Genomic DNA, 13,357 nt, shown 5'->3' on the forward strand with positions numbered 1-13,357 from the left:
GAATGTGAAAATCTCCCCGGGGGCCCCCAAAATTAGTGTTTTTCACATTTAACCCTTAAAGTGCTGAGCTGTCTTACAATGAGTACATACAAAATGGAATTACAATTCTGATGTTCAGAGGCTAATCTACCACACGCGTTTTTAGGGTTAATATTATGCAAAATTCCTAGCTACGCCCCTGGTTACTAAGATGATTAGGTCAATAATGTTTGATATTCAATGTAACTTTTGGTAACCCTTAAGGAATTTATGGTTGTGATGTTTCTTTAATTTATTAAAAGCCTGTTTTTTTTTTCACAAATTACGGGCTCCATCAGTTGTGACACTTGCCATCTTGTTCCAAGCTAACCCAGCACTTTCAACATAGTTCTTCATAGCACTAAATAAATATTAACCAAGTTTGTGTCTTTGACTGAATGTTTTGAAATATTGCCCATGAGAATAATCGTTTATTTTCAGCTCTTTAGAATGACAAAAACAATATTTCTTAAGCCTCTTCGTTAGAAGTTTCATTAATTCATCTAGATATATTTTAAATTATTTATTTTTAATATATTTACATTTTTTGATATGTAAATCTGTAGGTGGCATGTGGGCAGTAATTTGCCCACATCTGATTTAGACTATTGATTTCCAACAATCATTTTATTGTAAGAATACTACTTAAAAGCAAAGCATATTAAGTTCTTAATATCTAAATGCATGACATAAAAACAAAAAAAAACAACAAACAAACAAAAAACAATTTTATTAAGACAGTTTATTTATCCAATTTAAGATCTTGGACGTTCTTTCTTTCCCTTGAATAAAGCTAGCAGAGACACATTGGCCACCTTGACAATCTTGAAACGAACACCCGGAATATCACCCACGGCGTGACCTTTACGACCAAAACCAGCAACAAGAACTTCATCGTTTTCCTGATGAAACAAATTTATTATTATGAAGGTAATAATATAATGTAACAAACCATCATTTTGTTAAGTCCCCAAATAAAAAATAAAATAAATCATGTCGCTTTAATTACAGTATTTAAAAAAATCATTCACTATAATGACCTTTTCTCCAAATTAATATTGCATATTTTATGACATTATATCGTCATAAGCACTTTCAATTCATTAACTCTTCCAACTGATGCCAAAGTTGATATGACTCCCATTTAACTAAATTGGCTTTTGGATTCATAAACTTTAATTTGTGTTGTGTAAAAAGAGCATGCATTCTCCTATGATTCAATACCAAACATAACATTTTCTGATTCATAACAAACGAATTTGACTAGAGTAACACCTTTAGTAAAATCACTAAATTTAGAAAGCCTTCAGGACAGAAGACTCAAAAGTAAAGTAGCAATTATACATAAAACACTGAACCATAATCTTCAAATACAAAATTTAATAAAATACTCTGAAAGACACAAAGATAAAGGCACATTCCTCATCCCATATGCTAAGACAAATTTGTACAAATACTCCTTCTTCCCTACTGCTATTAGAGCATAGAATGGGTTGCCTGAGCTAGCCAGGAAAACTAGTGACTTGGCAGAATTTAAGTCATTGGTTAATATGCATGACGCGTAGGACATAATCATCATCTTTTTTTGAAGTAACGTCTGTATTATATACAATAAGAAGATAAGTTTCTGAAATTTACTAAAGTATGTGAAAAAATGTACTTACTTCAATAAAATTTAGACAACCGTCGTTGGGAACGAAAGCTGTAATCTTTTTGCCATTCTTAATTAGCTGAACCCTGACACATTTACGGATGGCAGAGTTGGGCTGCTTAGCTTCTACACCTCTGAATGAATAAAAATATCTATAGTGACTTATCTGAAGAAATGTGATTAAATAGAAAAAGACTACGGTTCTATATTCCTTACAATGAATACACCAAAAAGATTTGCTATTTATGAACATGCTCCACGTTTAAAAATCTTGAATACATCTATGGTAATACAGTATTTTTATACAACAAATATACAGAACAGAAGTTCCTTAAAAAGTAACCAGTAATTAAGTTATCAGATATGACATTTAATGTAAAGAACACAATCTGCTATGAGTCTAAGATACTAGAGCTCTAGAACTAGACAGATCAATTCTTAAGATTTTATTTTGTTGGAAACAATAAAAAGAATCTATCTTGATATAAACAATCACAGCAAACGTTATTTTTGTCATGATTTATTCCTAATCTTAAAATTTTAATTTCTATTTCCCTTGCAACTTATAAATATTATAAATTCAAATCCCTCTTTTTAAACTGTTCATTTTGACATATACTTTTGTACATATTAATGTATATGTATTTACAATTTTTTCTGCCCTATTCACATTTCCGCAATTTGAATAAAAAAAAAAAAGCTTCACTTTTTTTTTCACTTTATTAAGTCCATTGGATGTCAGGGTGCTTCGAACAAACTTAAAATGTTAACTTTTAACAGAAAATATAAATTTGGTGTTTTTCATTCTCTTTCATTCCTAGTCTAGGTATGGAAAGCATTAAAAGTAACTTTTAAACTCTTAAAACTTACACTTTTTCCAAAACAATGCCTTTAGCGTGGGAAGAACCTTGAAAGGGATTGGCCTTCCAGCGAGTACCCAAGTGAGCTTTCTTGTATTCTTTATCATGCCATCTTTGTTCCCTGCGATGATCTTTCATCTTGCGAGCAGTGTGCAAACCCATAGGCTTCCCTAAAAGTGTACGATGTGTTATTTAATTAAAGTATTACAGCACAATATAAATGAGAAATAGATCTAAAACAAAAACATCATGAAAGTTTGTAACTTTTGTTTCAATATAGATCTAAATACAAATGGGAAATATATTTAAATCTAGATATAAAAAAAAAATTACACACGGACATGACCACAGGCTCATAGGTCTAGATCTATATTATCTAGAATAGATCTAGTTTAATCTAGTATAATATATGGCATACTGACAGATTTGACTGAGGGAAAAACTGCAAGGTCCAAGGAAATAACTAGATTGTTACTAGATCTAGCAATCTAGGACTAGACTAGATCATTCAACCATTGTCATTGACATTATATTGGCAACTGGGCCATTCAAAATCAAGAATGCTTTTCAAATTTTTAGAAACTTTTAGACTAGATCTAGATCTCTAACTTCACAAAAAAAAAACACACATGTCTTTACAGTACTTTACACTCACATAGTGGCTGCCTAGAGTAACAGAGGCAGACTAGACTTGACTGAGTAAGAGTAAAAGCTAAATTAAATAATGTAAATTGGCTAGGCTCCAATTTATATAAGGAGATCTAAAACTGTAGGGGCTTGTTTAAATGCTTTCACCATTTGTTTAAAGATTCACTTCATTTAATTAATTTGTTAATAATAAGATTCTAGAATCTAGTCCTAGATCAATTAGTCTAGTTTAAGTATTATTATAATTATAAGAAGACGTTATCGAAAATCGGTGTCTATCATACTATGTCTGAAAATTAAAATTAGGACATGAAAATTATCGTCAACAAAAGTTGACAATCAATAAATTAGAAAAATATTAGTCAGCAATACATTATTATACGATTTATAACAGTTACATAAGTGGAGATTACATTTTATATAGTAAATTTAAACACGTGAGAAAAAGCGTACCCATGATTACTGATGTGCGTACTCAAAAAGGAAGAAGTTAGTTTAAGCAGCCAGCTTTTTTAAAGTTATGAGTTTATAATCTTTTTATTTTTTTAGGTAAAAAATAAAATTCTTCAAAATCTATTTTTCGAATTATGACCTTTATTTTCTAAATATTATGAAATGTTAGATTTAACAAGTTAATTGGCATATAAAAACTCAGGGTTCAATAAGCAAATTTAACATTTTCTTAAATTCGTGTGAAATAATCTAGTTGGTAAAATATGTGACATTAACTAACAAGGAATACTCAGTGATTATTGATATTTCAGGTAATGTTATCTATTCATAAATTATAAAATGCTTTAATTTAGAATTATGGCTTTTTGGGCATTCAATTACGATTTTTTTTCGGCTATGAAAAGGTATGACCCAGGTCCCACAGACAATCATAATATTTTAGAGCTAAACTGGCATGTAATTAAGACTAGTCTGTTTGTTTCCGGTAATAACTTTATTATATTTAATCACAAGATTTCCGGTTTTCTGAAAAATTTTGCAGTTGTAGTTGACGTACTCTAAAGGCATCTTATTCTGTATTGGAAGGTCAACACTAACAGACATTAAAAATGACGATGCTTAACAATTTACTCCTCGTAGTGATTATTGCTGTAAAATGTGTGTTTGCAAGTGATGCTTCTATCCCAGCTCTGCTTTGGTCTCCAGAAAGGTAGGCTCGTACTGAGACTCTGAGTGAGTGTGTGTAGTTTTAAGTTTATAGACAGTGAGTAGTGAGTGACTCAGTGAGTAGTTACTAGCCTAGGTAGTGTAAAGATAAAGTGTTGAGTGTTGTGAGTAGTGTAAGTAACTACATTAGATTCTATTTATCATAAAACTGTAAAACATGATTATCATGATAAAATCATTCTAGATCTGAGTAGTCTAGTAGTAGTAGTAGACTAGTAGATCTCCTAGGTCCTAGATCACTAGATGAGTAGATCTGACTAGAATTGACTAGATCATGAACTAGTAGATCTACTTAGACTGTCTTAGACAGATTTAGTCTAGTAGTATCTAGTGACCTAGTCGTAGTCTTACTGTTGTAGACTCACTCATAACTCATTGTCAGTGTGTCTATCATCATTGGCCTCCCTCAGTCGTAGAACGACTATCGTTCATCTCAGAGCACACTTCCTCATGTGGCTGTGGAGCCCTATTTTGGAGAGACACTCCCGTCCACAGATAATGCAGGTAAAGGTGGCTTTTGCTTCGGTGGTAGAGGAGCTGGCTGTTTTTCGGATTGTACGTTTTTCTTCCTGAGCTGAGACCCATGTACTTTCATTGTCCATAGCTTTCTTGGTCACTGTCTCTCTCCATCTGTTGCGGTCTATGTTTTCCCAATTGTCAGTATTGATGTTCACTGATTTGAGGTCACGTTTTATTACATATATGTAACGGAGGTGGGAGCGACCAGTTTTTCTTGTGCCAGTCGCGAGTTGTCTGTAGAGGATGACTTTGGGGATGCGCTTGTCCTCCATCCAGCAAACATGTCCAAGCCAGCGCAAACAGCGTTGTCTGAGGGCTGTAAAGATGCTGGGAATACCTGATCGCAAGGGATCTCAGTATTACACACTTTTCATTCCATGTGACTTTCAAGATCCTACGAGACATCTCAAATGGAATGAGTTCAGTTTTTTTCTCTTGTCTTTACTTAATAATTAATAGTAATAGTATTAATACAGTATACAAGTCTAGGTCTATCTAGTCTACTACTTCATTTAGTAAACTTAGTTATTAAAGTATAACTGTCCTAAACTACTAGGTGACCTAAACTAGACTCTAATAGTAATACCCCAGTGACAAGTGATTGTGTAACATCTACAGTCTATAGTACTATACTCTATACTTCAGAGACTCTATATTTGGCTATCTAGATCTTCATTCTAGCTCTTAAAAAAAAGACCTTTCAAGTCAATAAATATTGTTCTCAGGGTCATCCCCCCCCCCCCCCCCCCCCCCCAAGTACTATCCATAATAGTCCTCTCAAACATTTCTATATAGATCTTAGAAAGACATGAGCTACACATCAGTCATGAATCATATTGGTTGGAGCCCTGGGCTTCTTACAAAGACCCAAATTTAAATCTAAAAAGACGACATTCTACATTACATATGATAAATAGATATCTTTAGAAGTGGTTCTAATTAAACAGATGAAACACAAGACAAGCTTAAAAAATACTTTTAAAAAAAAAACAACACAAAGATTATATTAAGCTTACTTTTATTAATTAGTTTGGATCAGTCATGTATTTAAATTTGTAATAAATGTATAAAGTGGACTAATTCAGCTTATAGCACCTCTTCAGTCAAGTACAATGTCTTTCTCTTGTTTGAGATACCAAACAAAATTATTAATTACCAATAATTAATTAAATAATTGGTCCTTTTTTTATTGCAACTTGTGTTGTTAGAAATAATTGTGTGCGAAATTTCAGCTTGAACTGAGATATCATATACCAGATCTGGATCTAACGAGTTAAGGAAATGACCCCAAGATGTTTGTTTTTAAACAGCAAATTAAAAATATAAATTAGATCTATTTCCCAATAAAAACTTAAACCATAGAAATTAGTGCACTCAAATGACCTTAAATTTATAGAGGGTTACCTTAAAGTAGACAAGGATGTTATCAATTAGTAAACACACATTTTCTTACTCTTTTTCTTTCATGGTTTTTATTTTTTTGTATTTCAGATCCATGGCTCATTTGCCAGAGGTCATGGCCCATGAAACTGTCAATGCTGATACTTTTTTAAATAACTATCTGGACCCTCTAATGAAAAGTTCTCAAAATAGTGCTGTAATATTTCTTCAGGATAAAGTAAGCTATTCAAATTAGAAATGTACACCGGTAGCATAAATATAGAAATAATAAACAGTGTGAGTAAACTGCAAAGTCAAAACATTTTAAAACATATTTCAGCTTCATGTGGATGACTTCACAAAATTTGCTGATGTCTATTCAGTTGATAGTGATGGTGGTGCTTTTAAGAATGTCAAAGTAAGTTTTGCACTACTGTGATCCTTTTTCCAACTATCCTTTTTTCTTTTTCATTCTTAATCTACTAATTGGTAATATTTTTAAAGAAAGTTAAAGTTACAGATAATATTGTAATAATAATGTTTAAAAAAAAAAAGATAAAAATAGCAGTTTTATAAGTAACATTTTTATTTTTAGCAACTTATGGAAGACCACTTTTCCCTTGAATTGCCACAAGTCTTAAATCCTGATGATGCTGTGGAGAAGCTAAAATCGTTTTTTAAAAAGATTCATACAGTGAGCTCCATAAAGGATGTTGAAAATCTGAACCTGTCTGGGGATGAAAGCTTCTTGCTCATTGTGAACTTAGAGCCTGTTCACAGTCAGTCAGACCAAGAGAAGGCTTTAAAGCAAAATGGTAAGTCCTCATCTATATTTCCTTAACATACATTTTGTTCTCTGTGTGATTCAAAGGTAAAAAAGCCACAATAATGTGCAAAACATTCATGTTCTAAAGTGGTTCATGATTTATGCTGTTGAAAATCCAATTTTACCATAGCTTACATTAAATTCAAAATTTGCAAGGGCTACTTATGATCTGCCAAAATCTAGTTTTTAATCATTTTCAGCATAAGTATTCATACATAATATATAAACTTTTTTTTTTTTGCCACAAGGTGAAATAGAATGCAATGAATGAGGTGTTTTTGATGATTGTTAGTATTCATTTGTTGATATGGCCATCATTCACCCTGGTTTTTGACTTAGTCCAGAAATGGCCATCATTCACCCTGGTTTTTGACTTAGTCCAGAAATCTGATCCTTTTCTGTCAGCTTAGTCTTCCTGCACATTTATTCTATAGCAATGTAGACATAAAATTAACATACTACATACATTCACACCAGCCATCCTTAACAACCATGGGATATGCAACTCCACTTTCAGAATCATGGCAAATTAAGCTGAAAAGGTCCTCATTTTTCCTTCTTTTTATAAGATATAATGTGTGAGTACGAATCACACACACATGGGCCACCCAGATTGTGAAAATTCTGTTTTTTTTATTTTTTGTTGGTGATATATTGAAATTAAAAAAATTACTCTCATTGTTTTATTTGAAAACTAGATGAGACCATTGGTGCTATTTCACATCACCTGCAGAAGCGAAGGATCAATTATTCAGCTTTGTATACTGCACTATCAGCTGGTAAAGGCTTGGTAAGAATTTTTTAACAGTAAACTTGTTTTTTAAACTTTCCTTGTGCCATTAAGACCTGCTGCTAATTGTGTACATCTATCTACTTTTTGGTTTGCTGCTTGTTTGATGATGACAGCTTTAGTATTATTAGGATAAAGTAAGGTAGTCATGTACCAGATATTATAAGGATCAAGAGGGTAACTTCACCAGACAGCCATAATTTTTTGTTAATTTTTTAAAATGACCACTGTATCTATTTTTGTTCAGTCAAATTTCTGTAGTTCTCTTTGTTGGGAAATGGTATTTGGGGCAGCTCAATTCAGTTGGGCCCACTTCATATCTTCTGCCTCTGCATAGATATGGGTGTATGTGTGTATATATGGATAGAAAGTATGAAATAATTATTGGTGAGAATTATTTGGCTTGTTAAACAAGTCTATTTATTTCATGTTTTATTTCAGAATGAACATGTGGAATCGTATGCTAATAGACATCTAATGGCAGATGCTTCTGCTAATAACAATGGTACATTTATGAATGTCTCTGATGGCAACATTTATGTTTTCTTGCGCGGTGCAAAACTGTGCTTAAAGAAAGGCAAAGAGAATGATCATATTTACACTGATCCTTGTGACTTGAATGCTACCCTTGATGTCAATGATAACACTGCCTCTTTCTCTGAATGGACTAATAATACTGCCAAGTATGTATTGGATTCACTGAAAAAGTTTTATTTTTTTAGCGTTGGTAATTTTCATATGCATTTCAGTAAACTTTAACTTAATAAAATGGATTAGGTGAAGCCAATGTGCCTTACAATGGCCTAGATAGTACTAATGTACCAGGTACAATAATCTTTTCTACAAAATGACATAAAACACTGATGTAAGCTGCACCAAGGACTTTTTAACAAAATGACATAGCACTGATGTATGCTGTATTATGAACTGTATTGTGACTCTTTTGTTATTTATGTTTTGTTTCTTTTCCAGTATTGTTCTGTTCTTTCCAAATCAAACTTTTGAGAATGAAACCTTTAATGTCCACTTCAGGTAAGTTCAGTTTTCTTGTAAAAACTGTTAACTTAGATTGAAGTACTATCAACAGTTATATATATATATATATCATTCAAGTTATTATTATTTTTAATATTCTGTATTGAATTAATTCAATGAACTTAATTATTATCTAGAAATTTTGATTGCTTTAACTATTTGTTTTATTATAATGCTGAAATTGAGTGGTTGGTAGATTGTTGCACATTAGGCCGAGAGTATAATCTCAATTTTAGTGTGATTAAATTATTATTTCTCTTGACTATTTTTAGCTAGAGAGTAGATTTTAGACTAAAGATAGATCAACACAGTGTTGACATTTGTGTTTTATTAAGTAGCAGTAATAAAATGTAGAAAAAAATATTTTTTTTTACTATTAGTATCATGTGAATCAATTTGTCGTTTTTAATGTTTCTACTGTTTAAGTTTTTTTTTTTCTCCCTTCACCTGTAAACAGATTAAGCTTTTTTATTCAACACATTGTCATTTCCTTGTGGTACATTATGTTGAGATATTCTGATATTATGAAAGTGCTTGAAGGCACTTATAAATTTCCTTGATTTAAAAAGTCTGTGTTATCAGGTGAAAAATTGACTTTATTTAAACATTTGCAATGGTACCCATTAATTAGCTGCTTTGATTATTCCTAATGCTTCATGTCCGTTATAACTTTGAGCCCTAGAAAGCAGTCTGTGGGGAAGATATTGGAAAAGTAATCTGTAGGGCCAATGAAGATGCATTGTGACCATTTCTGTTCTTACTGAGATCAATAGGGGGTATTTTTTGTAATAGAGACAGATGAAAGTATCTGCACTGTTCTGTTGGTCATAGGTGTTACTGCTGGAGTGTGGTTTTGTTGCATGATATTATTACATTTATGTTTATAAATGTCTATAACTGCCTTTACTTTGAGCTACAAATGTCAGATGCCCATTAAATCTGGGTGGACTTCATCAAGGACGTCTAAAAAAAAATTTCAATATTTAATCTTCACTTAAATAGAAGTTTAAGGACTCCTTGGTTTAGAAGTGTAGTAAGCAGCTAGGATGAATTTTTAATCTAATATTTCGTTCTAACTTATTTTTCATGATGTGCATTTCTTTCATTTTTAGCATATTAGCACAAAAAAAGATTGACAAATGGATAATGGAACAGCTGGTTTTAAATATAACTTTTGGCCCTAAGTCAGCTTACAATACATCCTTGGAAAATGCAACTCTCAGCAAAGATTCACAAGACTTGACCATTTCAGTCCTGTACTCTTATCACTGTACTGAGATGAAAATGTATCTTGACTACATTCATGACAAGGAACTAGAGTTTTACAAAGGCAGCTATTTGCTACTAGATGGTTTCCAGGTGAGCAAACGTTTCATTAATTTGATTTGTTAACTTCCAGAAAACAAAATTAAAGTAACATTAAGGTGTATATATATGTATATATATGTATATATATATATATATATATGTATATATATATATATATATATATATATATATATATATATATATATATATATATTATAAGCAGGCAATGCAATTATTTACACAAGCATTATTTTTACTTCTCTTGTGATTTTTTTTTTATTGGGTCATTTATATTGAACAGTGAATAAATATAGTGATTTGGAATTGAGTGCCAGATTATACATAAGAGGAAGTCTTTTATTTCATATGATTCTCTTAAAAACGAAAAAAATATTAAAGCTGAGCATTATTTTGCTAATGCTTTTTTTTTTTCTCTCTCATTTCCTATTTGCTGAAATCCCATTAACATCTAGGAATTCATTTCAAAGAAAAAGAAACAGACTTACTAACAATAGAAATTGTTTTTGCTCTGTGTGACACATGTTTTCTCTTTGCAGGTTCAGCCCTTCAACATCCAACATGATCGCTTCAGCTATGCTCAAGACTGTGTCCCTTACTTCACCACTCCCATTTGGATGGCCCTCTTCTCATCGTCATTCCTGCTCCTCATCCTGTACTTTGGGACTATCATGGTGTTGAATCTGTCTATCATGGACCGGTATGATGATCCCAAGGGAAAAACCATAGTAGTTAATGCAGGGGCTGAATAATTTAGGACTTTTTAATTTGACAATCTGGACTTTTTTTTTTTTTAATCTTGATGTTAATTAATTTAATTAGATTTATATGTTGATTTTTTTATTATTATTGTTATTATTTTTTTTTTTTTTGTGTGTGTGTTTATCTAATTTAATCAAGATTATAATCAACTGTCATAATGTACTTAGAAGAAATAAGCTATTGTCAATAGAAACTTAAGTGGATGTATAGGCATCTTTTTGAACAAGATAACAAATTCAGTGGAGAAATATACAAGTTTAAAACAACTATGGCTGTGATAGTGTCTAAAAAATTATTCATAAAATGTCTAAATTTTTTTTTGTGCAACATTCCTTTACCATTAAAAAAAGAGCAATGCAACTAGGAGTTGTTTTTTTTTTTTTTTTTGTGTTGTTTTAATGTTGAAATGAATAAATTAAAAAAAACAAATGTTGAAGTTAAGCATGTCACTATCATTTCATGACCAAACTCTAAATTAGTGCTCACACATAAAGAGGTATCATTAAAATTTAATTAAAAGGCCAATTGTGTTTTGTTGGAAATGTAAGCTAATAGTAAATAGGAAAAAAGAAAAACTTAGATAAAGGAAAGAATTAAAAATTTAATACACCGGTAATTGAAATCAACTCTTTAAAACTTGGATGCTGACTGGGTGTCGAAATCCGGCCCTCAAAGTGCCTGCCTTCATAACAGTTTGATTAGGCCTATTCAATGAAAACTGAACGCAGGCATGCAGACTTTAATGTATTCTTTGTCTTACATGTAAGTAGACCTAGGGGCAGAGTCGTACTTTGTAGGCCTAATGTGCTGGCCGCACGGAGCAACAGGTGGTGAGGAGCATCAAACTTTCTTCCCAGTATTTTATTAACCTTTTGAACCGATGTATCGGTCGTTCTACAATAAGACCAGTGTTTCCCAAACTATGTTCCGCGGACCACTAGGATCCGCGCGATTCGATTAGGTGTTCCATGAACTATTGGAGGATTGAACTAGTAGACCTATACATGAATTCGTCCTAAGGAAATGGAAAAGAACAATTGATATTTATCAGCTCTTATCGGAAAAACGCTATAACAGCATCATTATGAACTTTGAAATTGCAATAAACTCGAAGTATGAATCTAGAAACAGGCGGCTTGATGCCCCAGCAGATAATACAGTTGAGCTTATCAGCAAACAAAAAGAAGTTAAGCCGGCCAAGAACACATTACCATCAAATTCATAAAACCTTCATTTTTGCATTAAAAAAAATACATTACCGGTATAAATATAGAAAAAAAATATCGTTCACACCAGATTCACTCAAACGTAATGTGAAATGTTTACATAAAGATCAGATCCAGTCAATAATTTGATTGCAAGCGATTAAAGGAGTTTTTGTTTATTTAGTAAACAGTATCTTGTATCTCCTTTGTGATGGTAAAATCTCAAGGTAATACAACCCAAAGTAACAAATAAATTTTCCGAAAAAGAACGATTGTGATGGGCTGATGGGCACTTGCAGTGGAAAGTTTAGTCATGAAGCAGAAACAAGCGATGCTCAAAGCGTCGGAAGAAAGGATCCGTAGGTGTATAACTCGGGCGTTCGAGGCTATTAGAGCCCGAATGACCCAACATGAAACGGGTGCCACTACTGTGGTACTAGTAACCGACTCTCGCTCGAGTCTCCTAGCTATGGGTGGCGGCGGAGGAGGGTCGTCCGTAATAGAAGAGGCAGTCGGCGCCGCAGATAACATTCGCCGAGCTATTGAAGCTGTCGTTTTCATGCAGTGGGCGCCCTCACATTGCGGCGTGAGGGGCAATGAAACGGCAGACACCCTCGAAAGGGAGGGTGCTTGGGCAGCCACACACCACGAAGCACCAAGCACGTACTTACAAGAAACGGCACAAATCCGAGCACTCATTCATGAGAAGTGGTTAAAGTCCTGGGAGGAATCCGATAGAGCACGTAGTGTCTGGTAGCACATGCGTCACCCATATCGCGACGATCCTTGGTGGCGACTGAGGAGGTCAGAGCAGACAATTATTGCGCAGTGCAGGACGGAACACTGTCCTATTGGAGCAAATTTTGCCCGGTTCCGCACGAACTCCCGATACCGTCACTGTGGAGAAAGCGTCGAAACGGTGTTACACGTCTTGTACGAGTGTCCCCAGCTCCGCGAGCTAAGTGGGGACCTGACTAAGCAGTCACTCGACTTGTATGGTAGCTACGAGGCATTAGGCAGAATGGCTAAGTTTCTTGCCAGAGCACTACGGGAGGATTAGTCCTTCCTGCTCTGTTTTTTCAATATGAGTTCATCTCAGGTAGGTGTATGGAAAACTACGCCAGCGGCGGACGCCGTCATCTTCACGGACTCAATCTC

General features: G+C 33.3%; 2 protein-coding genes across 2 annotated transcripts; one reads left to right on the forward strand and one right to left on the reverse strand.

Annotated features, from left to right (window-relative positions):
* Positions 1-742: 742 nt before the first annotated feature.
* Positions 743-3,781, reverse strand: LOC106077904 (40S ribosomal protein S23). Its single transcript, XM_013238605.2, has 4 exons — positions 3,631-3,781; positions 2,540-2,699; positions 1,683-1,803; positions 743-920 (listed from the first exon to the last, which is right to left on the reverse strand). The coding sequence occupies exons 1-4, from the start codon at positions 3,632-3,634 to the stop codon at positions 774-776; spliced, it is 432 nt and encodes a 143-aa protein (XP_013094059.1). The 5' UTR covers positions 3,635-3,781; the 3' UTR covers positions 743-773.
* A 341-nt stretch (positions 3,782-4,122) lies between these two features.
* LOC106077897 (V-type proton ATPase subunit S1-like) lies at positions 4,123-11,354 on the forward strand. Its single transcript, XM_013238595.2, has 9 exons — positions 4,123-4,339; positions 6,367-6,493; positions 6,596-6,673; positions 6,851-7,070; positions 7,780-7,871; positions 8,313-8,554; positions 8,844-8,903; positions 10,019-10,265; positions 10,772-11,354. Exons 1-9 carry the CDS (start codon positions 4,239-4,241, stop codon positions 10,982-10,984), a joined length of 1,380 nt encoding a protein of 459 aa, XP_013094049.1. The 5' UTR covers positions 4,123-4,238; the 3' UTR covers positions 10,985-11,354.
* Positions 11,355-13,357: the final 2,003 nt, after the last annotated feature.

This window comes from Biomphalaria glabrata, chromosome 4 (genome assembly GCF_947242115.1).
Source record: "Biomphalaria glabrata chromosome 4, xgBioGlab47.1, whole genome shotgun sequence".
NCBI classification, from domain to species: domain Eukaryota; kingdom Metazoa; phylum Mollusca; class Gastropoda; family Planorbidae; genus Biomphalaria; species Biomphalaria glabrata.